This window comes from Colletotrichum jinshuiense, chromosome 2 (genome assembly GCF_051148585.1).
Source record: "Colletotrichum jinshuiense chromosome 2, complete sequence".
In the NCBI taxonomy this organism is placed as follows: domain Eukaryota; kingdom Fungi; phylum Ascomycota; class Sordariomycetes; order Glomerellales; family Glomerellaceae; genus Colletotrichum; species Colletotrichum jinshuiense.
The window spans coordinates 1,162,548-1,176,074 of NC_139309.1; the positions used below are offsets into that span (position 1 = coordinate 1,162,548).

At 55.0% G+C, this 13,527-nt stretch overlaps 5 protein-coding genes across 5 annotated transcripts; 3 read left to right on the forward strand and 2 right to left on the reverse strand.

Annotated features, from left to right (window-relative positions):
* Positions 1-223: 223 nt before the first annotated feature.
* Positions 224-4,514, forward strand: EsH8_II_000311 (uncharacterized protein; the record flags this gene model as incomplete). The annotated part of the gene is made up of 3 exons (XM_083263609.1): positions 224-746; positions 842-916; positions 967-4,514. The coding sequence occupies 3 exons, from the start codon at positions 224-226 to the stop codon at positions 4,512-4,514; spliced, it is 4,146 nt and encodes a 1,381-aa protein (XP_083120931.1).
* Positions 4,515-5,361: 847 nt separating this feature from the next.
* EsH8_II_000312 (P-loop containing nucleoside triphosphate hydrolase protein) lies at positions 5,362-8,004 on the reverse strand (the record flags this gene model as incomplete). The annotated part of the gene is made up of 1 exon (XM_083263610.1): positions 5,362-8,004. The coding sequence occupies one exon, from the start codon at positions 8,002-8,004 to the stop codon at positions 5,362-5,364; it is 2,643 nt and encodes an 880-aa protein (XP_083120932.1).
* A 347-nt stretch (positions 8,005-8,351) lies between these two features.
* EsH8_II_000313 (phosphatidylinositol N-acetylglucosaminyltransferase SPT14) lies at positions 8,352-9,854 on the forward strand (the record flags this gene model as incomplete). Its single annotated transcript, XM_083263611.1, has 2 exons — positions 8,352-8,830; positions 8,885-9,854. 2 exons carry the CDS (start codon positions 8,352-8,354, stop codon positions 9,852-9,854), a joined length of 1,449 nt encoding a protein of 482 aa, XP_083120933.1.
* Positions 9,855-10,652: 798 nt separating this feature from the next.
* Positions 10,653-11,856, forward strand: EsH8_II_000314 (uncharacterized protein; the record flags this gene model as incomplete). The annotated part of the gene is made up of 2 exons (XM_083263612.1): positions 10,653-11,767; positions 11,826-11,856. 2 exons carry the CDS (start codon positions 10,653-10,655, stop codon positions 11,854-11,856), a joined length of 1,146 nt encoding a protein of 381 aa, XP_083120934.1.
* A 67-nt stretch (positions 11,857-11,923) lies between these two features.
* EsH8_II_000315 (uncharacterized protein) lies at positions 11,924-12,861 on the reverse strand (the record flags this gene model as incomplete). Its single annotated transcript, XM_083263613.1, has 3 exons — positions 11,924-12,421; positions 12,486-12,514; positions 12,606-12,861. The coding sequence occupies 3 exons, from the start codon at positions 12,859-12,861 to the stop codon at positions 11,924-11,926; spliced, it is 783 nt and encodes a 260-aa protein (XP_083120935.1).
* Between the last annotated feature and the right edge of the window lie 666 nt (positions 12,862-13,527).

The following is a 13,527-nucleotide window of genomic DNA, read 5'->3' on the forward strand; positions in this document are numbered from 1 at the left end:
GTGTACAAGGGAATGCCCCCGCCCCCACCCTCAGCCCAATTGATGCTGCAGCAGCACTAGGATCTCTATCGTTCCACCAACCAAACAACGGGGCTGCGAATGAATGTCATGCGGCTCCAAGTATCGTGCTGCGGGCGGGGAAGTTGTCCAAAATATGAGAAGTGTGCCCCTCCACTGCCAAAGCGGCCTGTTCACCTGTTCATGCAATCTTCAACAAGCAGCTATGGAGCCGGCCGGACTAGCGGCTGGAGTCCTGGGGCTCGTGGGCCTCTTCAGCTCCTGTCTAGAAATCATGGAAAAAGTAGATTCCTACAGGGACTTTAACCAAGACTCGCGTTCTCTGTCCGCTCAGTTTGACGCCGAAAAGATCCGCTTCAAACGATGGGGTTGCGCCATCGGGTTGGGGCAGGGAGAGCTATGCGACAACCACCACGCCGCTCTCAAAGATGTGCAGACACTGTCAATGACGAAGGAACTTTTGTCCCTTATCCAGGAGATTCTTGGCGATGCAGACGCCGTCTCCAAACCCCTTGTTCTGGTAGAGCCCAAGTCTGCCAAAAACACATCCTACTTCACGAGCCATGCCCAGCCTTACCAGGGTGCCTTATCAGAGTCGAAGAGGCATAAGATTGTTTGGTCATTGAGGGGCAAAGGAAGACGAATGGCCCAGGTTGAACGATTTGGAGACTTAGTGCAGTGCCTACACAATCTGGTTCCTCCCGATGACGCGCAGGGCAACGCACTTGGTACGTGCAGCACCCGCAAGTTCACCAAAGAGCTCATTGCTCCTGTTTCCGACTTCACTTTCTATGCCTGGGTCTGATCTAATTGAATTCTATAGATGGCCCAATCAGAATGGGGGCTGGGATCCCGGAGCTTCGAGAAATCCTGGGTAGAATGGAAGAAGAGAGGAAAGGTGAAGACATCCTGTCTACCAGCTTTCGGCCCCAACACTAACAATTGCAGCCGAGACGCGACGAAAACTGCATGCCTGGTTGGGCTGCAATTCTCCAAACGATATCTATCTTAAATCCATACAGGAAAGGCTTGAAAGTACATGCGATTGGATCCTGGACCGGCCTGCTTTCCTTGACTGGCGTTCCCAGGACATCATCACGGCAGACACGGTTAAATCGATGTGGATTAACGGACCCGCGGGACTTGGCAAGACTGTATTATGTGCCAGGGTCGTCGAGCATCTCCGGGCCACACTCCGGACGCCTGTGGCTCATTTCTTCTTGTCATCTGAATTCGAGAGCCGCGATGACCCCTTTGCGGCGGTTCGGTCTTGGGTAGACCAGATTGTTTTTGGTAACCAGGTTGCATTCGAATTGGTTCGCGACAGATGGTTGGACCAGCAAGAGCAGGTCGCGACGCGAGCAAATGTTGTCAACCTATTCAGGGAGATTGTCCAGGCCGTACCGGGGTGCATCTTCGTCTTAGATGGGCTAGATGAATGCACCTGGATAGGGAAGAGCCGGTATGGCAACAAATCTGTCCACGAGTTCCTTGGCGCTGTGATGCGTGCGGTTGCCGATACCACTACCCGAATTCTGGTTGTCAGTCGAGACGAGCCTGAAATTCGAAGCGGCATGTGCGGCTCGGAGGGCTGCTTTGAACTTACCATCACACCTGAAGACGTTCGATCCGATGTTACGCTGTACTCCAAGAGCATCGTCGACCGGAAGTTGCCCAAAATGGACGAGGCGACAAGAGGCGGCGTCTCTCAAAGGATGGCAGACCGCTGTAATGGCCAGTTCCTTTGGATCAAACTGCACGAGGACTCATTGCGCAGTTGGAAGAATAAGCAACAACTCGAGGATGCCATTAACGAAACACCTCCCGGGCTTGACTATTTCTACGAGCGAAACTGGGAGAGGATATCCCGGCTCCCTAACCAGGAAAGGAGCCGTGCATACTCCTTGCTACGTTGGGCCGCATTCGCTCTTAGGCCACTGACCATCTGCGAGATTACGGAAGCCGTGCTGATTAACGAGCGGTGTGACGACCTCCCCGTCGAGGAGCTGCCCGACTCCATTAGTGACGACTACATCGACAGTGAGATTCGAGGCCCCTGTGGTTCCCTCTTGGAGATTAGAAGCACGTCGTCAGAACAGGATGCAGGGCTGTGGACGGTACATCTAACTCACTTTTCCGTCAAGCAGTATTTTCTCTGCAATATCCAAGCACAGTCAGCACACTTGTTTGCAAATGAGAGCCTGCGGTCCTCAAGCGAAGCACTACAAAGCACCGAACTCGCCAAACTCTGCCTTCGATATGTCAACTATCGACGAGTTTGGGAAGATGCTACAAAGAAAGAGGCGGGCGGCGTTGAGAAGTCATTCCGGGACTATGCGGCAGGTTCATGGTACCAACATGCTCTCACGAGTGAGGAAGGCGATCGAGCGCTGGCTGTGCTCATGAACACCCTATTTGATCTTTCAAATCCCTGTTGGAACGCATGGAGCAGGTGGTTTGACACGCACAATGGAGGATCCAAGCAAGAAATGGGAAGGACGAATGAAGCATTTGGCAACCCTCTGCAATACGCCTCCCAACTTGGCTTCGTAGGGCTCGTGAAGCATCTCATATATGAGTGCCAGCACCCCGTGAACGAAAAGGCGAATTTGGGCAGAACGGCACTAGATATTGCTGCCGACCATGGAAACACGGCATTGCTGGAGGTGTTACTGAACGCGGGCGCCGATACTGCAATTGCGAACGACATTGGATGGACGCCAGTCCACTCGGCCTCGGTTATGGGACACCTCGAGACAGCTAGACTGCTTCTCAACAACGAGGCCGACATCACGATTGCAGATGAAAAGGGATTTACGCCACTCGCTCTAGCCTCAGCCATGGGGCACGTTGACGTGGTTAAACTTCTTCTCGATAACGGGGCCGATATGAGAGCCGCAAACAATGTCGGGCTTAAACCACTCTCGCTGGCCTCGGCTATGGGGCATGTCGAGACAGCTAGACTGCTTCTCGATAATGGGGCCGATGTTGTAACTGTAGACAAGAACGAGCCCGATCCACTCTTGCTGGCCTCAACTATGGGGCACGTCGAGACGATTAGACTTCTTCTCGATAATGGAGCCGATATCACTGCCGCAAACAACGGGTTTACACCACTCTTGTTGGCATCAGCCGATGGAAAAGTTGAGGTAGTTAAACTGCTTCTTGACAAAGGGGCTGATATCACAGTTGCAAACAACGAGGGGTTTACATCACTCTTGCTGGCCGTAGCTAAGGGTCAAGTTGAGGTCGTCAAACTGCTTCTCGATAACGGGGCTGATATCACAGTCTCAAATAATGAGGGGTTAACACCACTCTTGTTGGCCGCAGCTGAGGGGAGAGTTGAGGTCGTTAAACTGCTTCTAGATAACGGGGCCGATATCGCAGTTGTAAGCAATCGAGGATATACACCACTCTCGCTATCCTCAGGCAATGGAAAAGCCGAGGTAGTTAAACTGCTTCTAGATAACGGGGCTGATATGAGAGTCGCAAACAATGTCGGACTTGCACCAATCTTGCTTGCCTCAATGGCTGGACAAGTTGAAGTCGTTAAACTGCTTCTGGATAGCGGGGCTGATATCACAGTCACAGACGAGGACGGATCTACACCACTCTTGCTGGCCTCAGCTGCTAGAGAAATTGAGGTAGTTAAACTGCTCCTCGAAAACGGGGCTAGTACTGCAGCTGTGAATAAGATTGGGCTATCACCACTCTTGGTGGCCTCAGCTGATGGGCAAGTTGAGGTAGCTAGATTACTTCTGGATAACGGGGCCGATATGACCGTTGTAGACAATAACGGACGTACACCACTCTCTTTGGCCTCATACAGGGGACAAGTTGACGTAGCTAGGCTGCTTCTGGATAACCGGGCCGATATGGCAGTCGTAAACAAGGACGGATTTACACCACTCTCTTTGGCCTCGGCCATGGGACACATTGAGGTGGCCAGACTACTTGTGGGTAACGGGGCCGATATGACGGTTGTAAACAAGGACGAATTTACACCACTCGCTATAGCCTCTGCTATGGGCCACGTTGCGGTAGCTAGACTGCTGCTTGATAACGGGGCTGATATGACAGTTGTAAACAAGGACGGACTTACGCCACTTTCTCTGGCCTCAGCCATGGGACATACGGAGGCAGCCAGAATGCTTCTCGACAACGGGGCTGATATCACGGCTGTAGACAAGAACGGGTGGACACTACTTCATTCAGCCTCTGATAACGGCCACACTGAGGTGGTTCGGCTACTCCTCGACAAGGGGGCTAATGTTACTGTCGCAAGCAATGAAGGATGGACACCGCTTAACTGTGCTTCAAAAAACGGCCATACTGAGGTAGTTAAGCTGCTTCTTGAACGGGGGGCCGATATCACGGTTGAAAATGATGACGGATGGACGCCCATTGATTCTGCTTCAAACAACGGCCATACTGAGGTAGTTGGACTCCTTCTCAATAAGGGGCCCGGTATCACGGCTGTGGACAATCATGGATAGACAGACACCTTTGCATGCTGCGCCAAGGCATGGGAACCTCGAAGCCGTCAAGGTGATTCTTCGGAATTCTAGATGCAATACTGGCGGAAGAGACGGCGGTCGAGCGCCGCTCCTTGCGTCTGCGCGCCGTGGGCATCACGAAGTGGCGGAACTGCTGTCCGCCAGGAACCCACCGAATGTGTATACCAGCGACCACTATGGCTCCGAACCACTGTTCGAGGCATGTAGAAGCGGACAAGAAAAGGCCATAAGGTGTTTCCTTTCCGTCGAGGACGATTGCTTCGGAAATTTGGACGGTTTATGGATCCCGGATGGGCGCCAATGCGATAACTGCGAGCTTTGCAGCGGCGGGAATTTCCAAGTGGTATTGGGCTCAAGTGTCTTGATGCTTCTCACAATATGAATTTCTTTCGAAGAGTAATAATAGAGAAGGATATTTGCAGTTATTTAGAAGAGATTCATAGAACTATGCTAGCAAGGGCCATGCGATACTAGAACCTAATCGTCTCGGCGATAATACTAGAGAGCGCTCGAATGAGTCGATTTTGAGAGGCGTTGAGTGACAACGGTGTTCTTGTTTGCATGATGTTAAGATGAACGAGGCCTTTTGGGAGGGACCGAGAGAATCTAGCCCATTAGGCTCTATTGTTGGTGGTGGTGTAAAGACGCGGGCACAACAGAATAATGAAAGCGGGTTTGCGTTCCTTTACTAAGATAACAGGCCCGGCCGGGATGCCACCAGGTGATGCCCGTTGAAGATCGGGAATGGGGTAATATAAGGTTTCGATTGCGCTTTCTTAACGCTTTGAAATTGGTATTGTTATTCAAGACACTACTACAAACACGGCTACCTCTGCCTTCTGGCCTCACCGGCCTCCTTGCCCAGCTTCTCCAGTGCCTCCTCATACTTCTGCACCCTCTCGTCCCCGAAACCGCCGCTGTCCGGATCTCCGATGCGCAGACGCTCCACCTTGGCGGTGCGTCTGATGCCGCTGCTCGGCTTGGCGATCTTACCCCAGAACCAACCACTCTCGCCGTCCTCAACGAGGGTCCAGGCGGCTCCGGCTCGGCCTGCACGCGCAGTACGACCGACTCGGTGAACGTAACCGGCGGCGCTGGCGGGGAGGTCGTAGTTGACAACGTTGTCGAGCAACGGCAGATCGATACCGCGGGCGACAAGGTCGGAGGCCACGAGCAGGCGGAGGCGGCGGGCGGCAAAGGCGCGGAGGGCGCGGCGGCGGTCCGAGGTCTTTTGCGTCGACGTAAGGGTCGCGATGGTGGGGGCCAAGGAAGGGTGAAGGAGGGAGATGAGACGAGAGAGACGGAGGGCGGATTCGTTTGATTTGGTGAAGACGAGGACCGTTGTTGTGAAGGGGGTGGCGGGTGTTGTTGCTTTGGTGGCGGCTTCTGAGCTGGCGTCCGAGTCGGAGTCGGAATCCGAGTCCGAGTCTGAGCTTGTGTCTGAATCCGAGTCCGAGTCGGAGCTGGCCGAGGAAGAAGTATCCGAGGAACCGTCAGACGAGGACGTGTCGTCGTCCACCTCAGCCGGGGTGGCGGATTTTGTCTTGGAGACGGCTTCGGACAGGAGGTGGCCTTCAAGAAGCAGGTCGATGAGGTAGAGCGGCTTAAGGTTGGCATCGTGAACCCTAATAGCAGCCTCCTTGAGGAGAGTTGGCAGAGTATGCTCCGCGATTGGCGCGGTGCCGTCCGCCTTGTCGCCCTCCAGCACGATTAGCTGTGGTCGACGCAGCTGGAGACCGCCCAGCAAAGTCAGGTCCCGCGTGAGCGTAGCACTGAGCACGACTTTGCGCACACCGCTCAGGTTAGAGTCGGGAAAGTCGCGAGCGCTGAACTTGTTGGTGCGAAGCTTGGGCATGACGACGTCCAGCCAGCCCTGGAAACTTTGCGCAAGAAGCTTGTCGGCTTCATCGACGACCATCCAGCGCACGTAGTCTAGCGAGAAGCCAGGGGTGAGGTTGATATGCTCAACGAGTCTGCCCGGAGTGCAGATCAGGACATCGACTTTAGAGGCGTAGTCCACCACATGGTCCGGAAGCGAACCCGCAACAAGTTTTGGATCATCGTCCTTGGACTCGGCTCCCAGCTCCTCGACATCCTTCCATGCCTCCAGCTCGCGCTGGTTCGCGGCGTGGTATCCCTCGGGATCGTACTTTTCCTCCCTCTCGACCAAGCTTGTCTGCTCATGCTTCAACTGCTGACTACCGATAGAAATACCGATGCGCACTCTCTTTTGTTCGCGACCGTCAAATGCACTGGCGCAAAGCTCAAACACCTCTTGAGCCTGCTTGACCAGTTCACGCGTCGGCAAGACAACGAGAGCTCGCAGCCTTGTCACGGTGCCTTGACTGATATCTCGAACGATGGGAAGCGCATACGCCAGCGTTTTACCAGAGCCAGTCGCTGCTGCAACAAGGAGATCACCCTGGCGGTGCTTGCAAGACGGGAGAAGCAACGGGATGGCAGCGGTCTGAACGGCAAAGGCATCCTTGAAGCCCTTCGACTCCAGGATCTGTGCTGCTTTCGGGTTGATGCCAATCTCTGTAAACGGCGTCCGGGTGTCTGGGGCTACGCGGATCGGGGCGGCGAGCCAGGGTGGCAGGGTTTCGTAGGTGGGTTTGGAGGTGTCGAGGGCGGTGGGCTCGGGTTGTGGCAGAGGTTCCAAGCCGTGCTCTTCCACGACTTCTGTCTCGGCATTTTCCTCGTCCACGTCCATTTTCTCAGCTGCTTCATCTTGGGCGAGTTCCGTTGCCTTCTTCAAGTACTTGGTCGCCTTGGCGAGAACGGCCTTATGCCGCGAGGTTGTATCGTCGTCTTCGTCTTCGGCCTCCTTCTTTTTCTTTGACTTGACTCTCTTTTCCTTCTTCTTCTCGTCTGCGCCATCCTCCTCGGCCGCGGTGTCGACGTTTGAGACGTCAGACGCCCGCTTCTTCTTTTTCTTCTTCTTCTCCTCGGATTCTGTCTCTTTTGATCTGGTGTCCTCCCCTGTGGTTTCTTCGTCTTCGCGGGTATCCATTGCGCTGCTGAGAGTCTCGTCTGCCGGCTCGTTTACAGCCACAGACTCTTGCTGCTTCGAGCTCTTGCTCTTCTTCTCCTTCTTAGACTCCTTAGGTGTAGCTACTTCCGAATCGCTTGCGGCTGCTAGATCGTCGGATTTCCTGGACTTCTTTGTTTTTACGGGGGTTTCTTCCTCGGCCTCGACTGAAACTTCATGCTTGCGCTTGGTTGCCGGAGACAGGCCATAGTTGTCTGTCGGGGCCACGCCCCCCAACGAGGTTTGAGGTTTCGACTTTTTTGACGGAACGTATCGCGAATATGAAATGGCGGTTGCGCCTTCGGCGGCAGATACCGTTTTGCCGGTTTCACGCGTGGATGGCTCTGGTGCCGGGGGCGTTGGCGGAGGAAGCGGTGACGGTTCGAATGACTTTGGCGTCTCCGTGCTCTTCTTCGGTGGGACGTAGCGGTTGTACATCTTGTCAATTGGGCTCTTGCGACCCTTGCGAAAGCGTCCCCGGGATTGCGCAAATGTCTTTCGTTGTAAGGCTTTACAGCTGGAGATGGGAGGGGCAACTGGCGCAATTCCAGAAAAAAAGTTGGGCTGTCTTCTCTTATCGTGATTCTGCCAGGGTTCACCGCCCCACGTTATTCTTATCGCACCACAGCGCGCGACCCCAAGCTCCAGCTCAGGTACCCAGATCCATGTACAGGTCCTCCGCGTACCACTGCGACAACGACCTTGGCCCCGCGATCTCGTTGCGTACGATGCTTGAGGACCATTTCCCGCGGTGACAATTTGCTCGCGTCGAGCAAGCCGACAACATGAGTCGAACCTACAACATCGCTATGGTTAGCGACTTCTTTTTCCCACAGCCAGGAGGAGTCGAAAGTCACATCTACCAGCTATCGACCAAGCTCATCGACCGCGGACACAAAGTCATCATCATAACTCACAACTACGAAGGTCGCACCGGCGTGCGCAACCTGACGAACGGCATCCGAGTCTACCATGTTCCGTTCCTCGTCATCTTTCGATCGGCAACCTTCCCGACCGTCTTCTCGTTCTTCCCCATCCTGCGCAACATCCTCATTAGGGAACAGATCGAGATCGTCCATGGACACGCCAGCTTGAGCAGCTTGTGCCACGAGGCTATACTGCACGCAAGGACAATGGGCCTGCGGACGGTCTTTACGGATCACTCCCTCTTTGGTTTTGCGGATGCTTCCAGCATTCTGACAAACAAGATTCTCAAGTTCTCCCTGAGCGACGTAGATCATGTCATCTGCGTTAGCCACACATGGTACGTTGCGCCGCGAGCTGCTATGACCCCAAGGAAACTGACACGGCAATACAGTAAAGAGAACACCGTTCTACGAGCATCGCTAGATCCTCTCATGGTCTCCGTGATCCCCAATGCCGTCGTCGCCGAAAATTTCCGTCCCCTCGATTACCCGTCTTCCGACCCCGGACAAGCCTTCGGACAAAACCCACCTCCAGCGCACCAGTTGGGCCCGAACGACATGATAACCATTGTCGTGATATCTCGGCTGTTCTATAACAAGGGGACGGATCTCTTGACGGCCGCGATTCCCCGTATCTTGGAGAACCATCCAAACACGAGGTTCATCATTGCCGGCTCAGGTCCCAAAGCCATTGACCTTGAGCAGATGATTGAACAAAACGTTCTTCAAGACAGAGTCGAAATGCTGGGTCCTATTCGTCACGAGGAGGTACGAGATGTCATGGTTCGTGGCCATATTTACCTGCACCCGAGTCTGACGGAGGCATTCGGCACCGTTATTGTGGAGGCAGCTAGCTGTGGGCTGTACGTCGTGTGTACCCAGGTCGGCGGTATCCCCGAGGTGCTCCCGTCGCACATGACGGTATTTGCAAAGCCAGAGGAGGACGACCTGGTCATTGCGACCGGGAGGGCAATCGCCGCGCTAAGGGCGAACAAAATCCGAACCGAACGTTTCCATGAACAGGTCCAAAAGATGTACTCTTGGACAAACGTGGCCCTTCGCACGGAGCGAGTGTACCATGGCATCTCTGGCGAACTCAGCGAAGCCGAGTTTTATGGCTACGACGCAGCTAATTCATCGACGTTTGGCAACAGTCGAGTCCGGTCTTTCGCCCTCATTGACCGACTCAAACGTTACTACGGCTGTGGAATATGGGCTGGCAAGCTCTTCTGTCTCTGCGTTATCATTGATTACTTGTTGTTCCTGTTCCTGGAACTGTGGTTTCCGCGGGAGCAAATCGACATATGCCCGGAGTGGCCACGGAAGGTTGTCGACGAAACCGAAGACTTCAAAGAAGATTGAACAAATCTCAAGCCGGCCAGTTTCAAACCAAACCACAGCAACGAAGCATACCGGTCGATTGGAGAATATGGAAAAAAAATGTGGGATCTAAAAGGCATGCGAAGAACAATCTTGTCGTGGTCCATCGGCTGCCACAATGACCATATCCAGGAACGAGCCATGCACAATGCGCGCAGTGTCGCCTTCGATTGCCGGCGTTGACCGGCGATTTGCGGCGGAAACCACAGGCTCGGCCCTTAGCAAGATCTCCGCCTCCCCGCACCCCGAGTCAGCCCATCTATTTTTCAAATTCATAGCGAAGCCCGCAGTCCGGGAGATAACCGGCCCAAGAAAATCGTCCAATGACAACAGCTCAAAAGGAAATCAGGATGGGGTCTGGTTCGACAGCCCGGCCAGGCCTCCGCGGGCCAACCCCGGAGAGCGCCGACGACCACACGGGATTGGCTGGAACTGTCCCCATATCGGAGGACAGGCACCATCTTCAACGGCTTGGATCGGTAGTGAGCTGCCTGTTCCGGTCAGGCGCCCCGGCGGGGCCATGCGACCAAACCCCCACCACGCGCCCATCTCGACCTTCTCACATGCGCCGCGACGCATGACAAAATCCAACTCGTTCCGCCGTTTGTCTAGAAAACCTCGACAACTTTGCTGCCCCCTAAAGCCTCCTCATCGTGATCGCCTACAGTCCACAATACAACGAGCCCTGCCACCAAACAACTCGAAACCACCGCAACCTCGTCTTTGTTACGCTTAGCACCCAGCCCAACGTCTCAGACCCCGCGCATCCGCTTGCCCACCATGGCTGCGTCGCAGGATCTCCCTATGGACCTCCCCATTATCGATCTCGACGTCTTCCTCAACCAGCCGCGAGACTCCCCTGCCGTCCGCGACGAGTGTGCGAAAGCCGCCACTGCTCTCATCACATATGGCGCCCTCGTCCTGCACGACTCCCGCGTCTCTGAATCCGACAACACCACCTTCCTTGACCTGCTCGAGGATTATTTCGCCCAACCGACCGAAGAACTCCAGAAGGATGAGCGTCCAGAGCTCAGCTACCAGATTGGTGTAACACTCGAGGACACAGAGAAGCCCAAGTGCGCTGTCGATGAGCCATGCTTGGAGGTCATTCAGCGCCTGGCCCCCTCTGAGCGCCCACTCGATATCTCGGGACACGAGCCCGATCCCAAGTGCCGCTTCTTTTGGCGCATGGCCGAGAACCCGCCTTACGAGACCAAGTTCCCCGGTCTTAACGCCCCCAACGTCGTCCCCGAAGCAGCACACATCCGCGAGCGCTGGCCGCTGGCCATGAACACGTGGGGAACGTCAATGAAGCAGGCCGTCACAGGTCTAGCCGAGATGGCAGCCTTTGGCCTAGGTCTACCCGCCGACGCTTTCAGCTCCGCTGGCAAGTACGGGCCCCATCTCCTCGCGCCGACGGCTTCAGACCTGGTCAAGTATGGCAAGCAAGACACCATCCTCGCCGGCTTCCACACAGATCTCAACTTTCTGACTATCCACGGCCGCTCCCGATACCCGGGTCTCCACATCTGGGCGCGCAACACGGGCAAGAAGATTGCCGTCAAGATCCCCGAGGGCAACTATCTCTTGGTTCAGGCAGGAAAGCAGTTGGAACACCTGACAGGGGGTCTCATCAAGGCAGGCTTCCACGAGGTTGTGGTGAACGAGAAGACGCTGGACGTGATTGAGCGCCGCAAAGTCGCGCTTCCCGACCGGCCGCTTGTCCGCATCTCGTCGACATTCTTCTGGCATTTGTCATCCGACTTTGACCTCACGCCAATTCCGGCACTGGCGGAACAAGCGCAAAAGGTCAGAGCAGAACAGTTTAACTTGGGTAAGGATGAGGGTGAGGAGGTTAAGTATAATAGTATGAAGGTTGGAGAGCAGGTGCAAGAGTAAGTCAAACACACCCTGAATAAGCCACATTAGGTTCGAGACTGACCAGATATACAGAGAGCTCAAGCACATTGCCCTGATGGCCTAAATCTAAAACAAAGTCGCTGTATTACTATAATAATATTATTCACATTTCAAACAAAGCCTAGTTTTTCTCAAGCCTTGTAGAACTCCTCGCCCTCGGCGACGTCCACCTTCTCCTTTGCAACTCTGTCAACCGCTGTCTTCGGGTCCTCATCGCCGTCCAGCAGGTCGACCCATGAGGTCGTGAACTGGTCATTCTCCGCTACCAGCGCCGCGACCTCGGCAACGCTCTGCCGGCTCGAGGTGCCCTTGGCCTCCTTGGTCCTGCCAAACTCGATCTTGCCCGCGGGCTCATCGGTCAACAGGCCAGGCCGCAGGCTGATTCCGGCAAAGTCTTGCCTCTTCTTGGACTCCTCCCAGAGGAACTCGTCGGCGGCGACCTTGGCCTTGAAATAGTTGGACAGCTTCTTGTTGCCGTCGAGGGCGTCCTGCCAGGCCTGGTCGGACCACCAGGTGGGCTTGGTCTTGCGGGAGCTCAGGTATGAGACCAGGATGAACTTCTTGATGGAGGGGGTTGCAACGGCGGCCTTTACAAAGTGGATGGCGGCATCGCGGTCAATAAGGAATGTCTGGCGGGGACTGTCAGCTTCAACGTGATCCGCCATTTTCAATGGAATTTCCGGTTCAACTCACCCTCTCTGGGTTTCCCTTTCCGCCGGCACCTGTGACGTCTGTCAGTATCCACATTCTGAAAAGCGATGACTGACCGGGAAGATCATCCAATGCCATGACTCGCGGGGCTTGCCAACTTACCTGCGCTCCAGACGATGGTGTCTGGCTTCACCTCGTCCAAGATGGCCTGCGCCTTGGACTGATCGGTGACGTCCTCGATGCTCCTCACCAGCACGTTCAGCTTGCCGGCCTGGCCGGCGCCCAGCTTCTCGATTGCCGGGACCTGCTCCTGGGCGCGGATGACGCTCGTGACGGTCCACGACTTCTTGAGCAGGAGCGGGGTGAGGTGCTGAGAGACCTTGCCGTGTCCGCCGAGGATGAGAACGTGTCGACTCATGGTTGCTGATGTGTGTGTGTGTTTGCGTTTGTGTATGTGTATATCTGTGTGTGTTGTGGTGCCGTTGATGTATGCTGCGGGGATTGGATTGTTGTGAAGGGTCAGTTGTTGGTAGTGCCGTGAATGAGGTTGTTGTTGGAGGTTCTCAACGGTGCGGCAGAGCCGATTCAAATACTTCGGCAATCATGCCACTGCCTCACGGCTTTGAAATCAACCTGGATGGGTTCCCCGCTCGGTTTGCCCAACAGCACAAAGCCGGCCCCGTCGGCGACGGCGTTAGAAGCGGGGTCCACTGACAGCTGCCGTGGGGCCCTCAAGTGCGGGCGGGCAGGCCGAGAGTGGATTCTGCTGCAAGATCCCAGCTTTTTTTCTCTGATTTTGCTGCTGCGGTTCCCCCTCCCCTCCAGCCCAGCGAACGATCTTTGGGGTCGAGTTCCCGGCCACGTCACGTCACCGGAGCGTCAATGACGTAAATCCCGCGAGTCTATTTGGACTCCCCCCACCTCAAAGGCATCACTAACACCGCGCATGTCGTGACTGCTTAACACCGATGGCCAGACGCCAATTTGATTTTTTAATTTTTCAATTCTTCGTCCGTCTTTCTTTTCCCCCTTTTGGACGAAGATGATCGTTCCGTCATGCGGGTTGTTTGGTCAGCGGGCATTG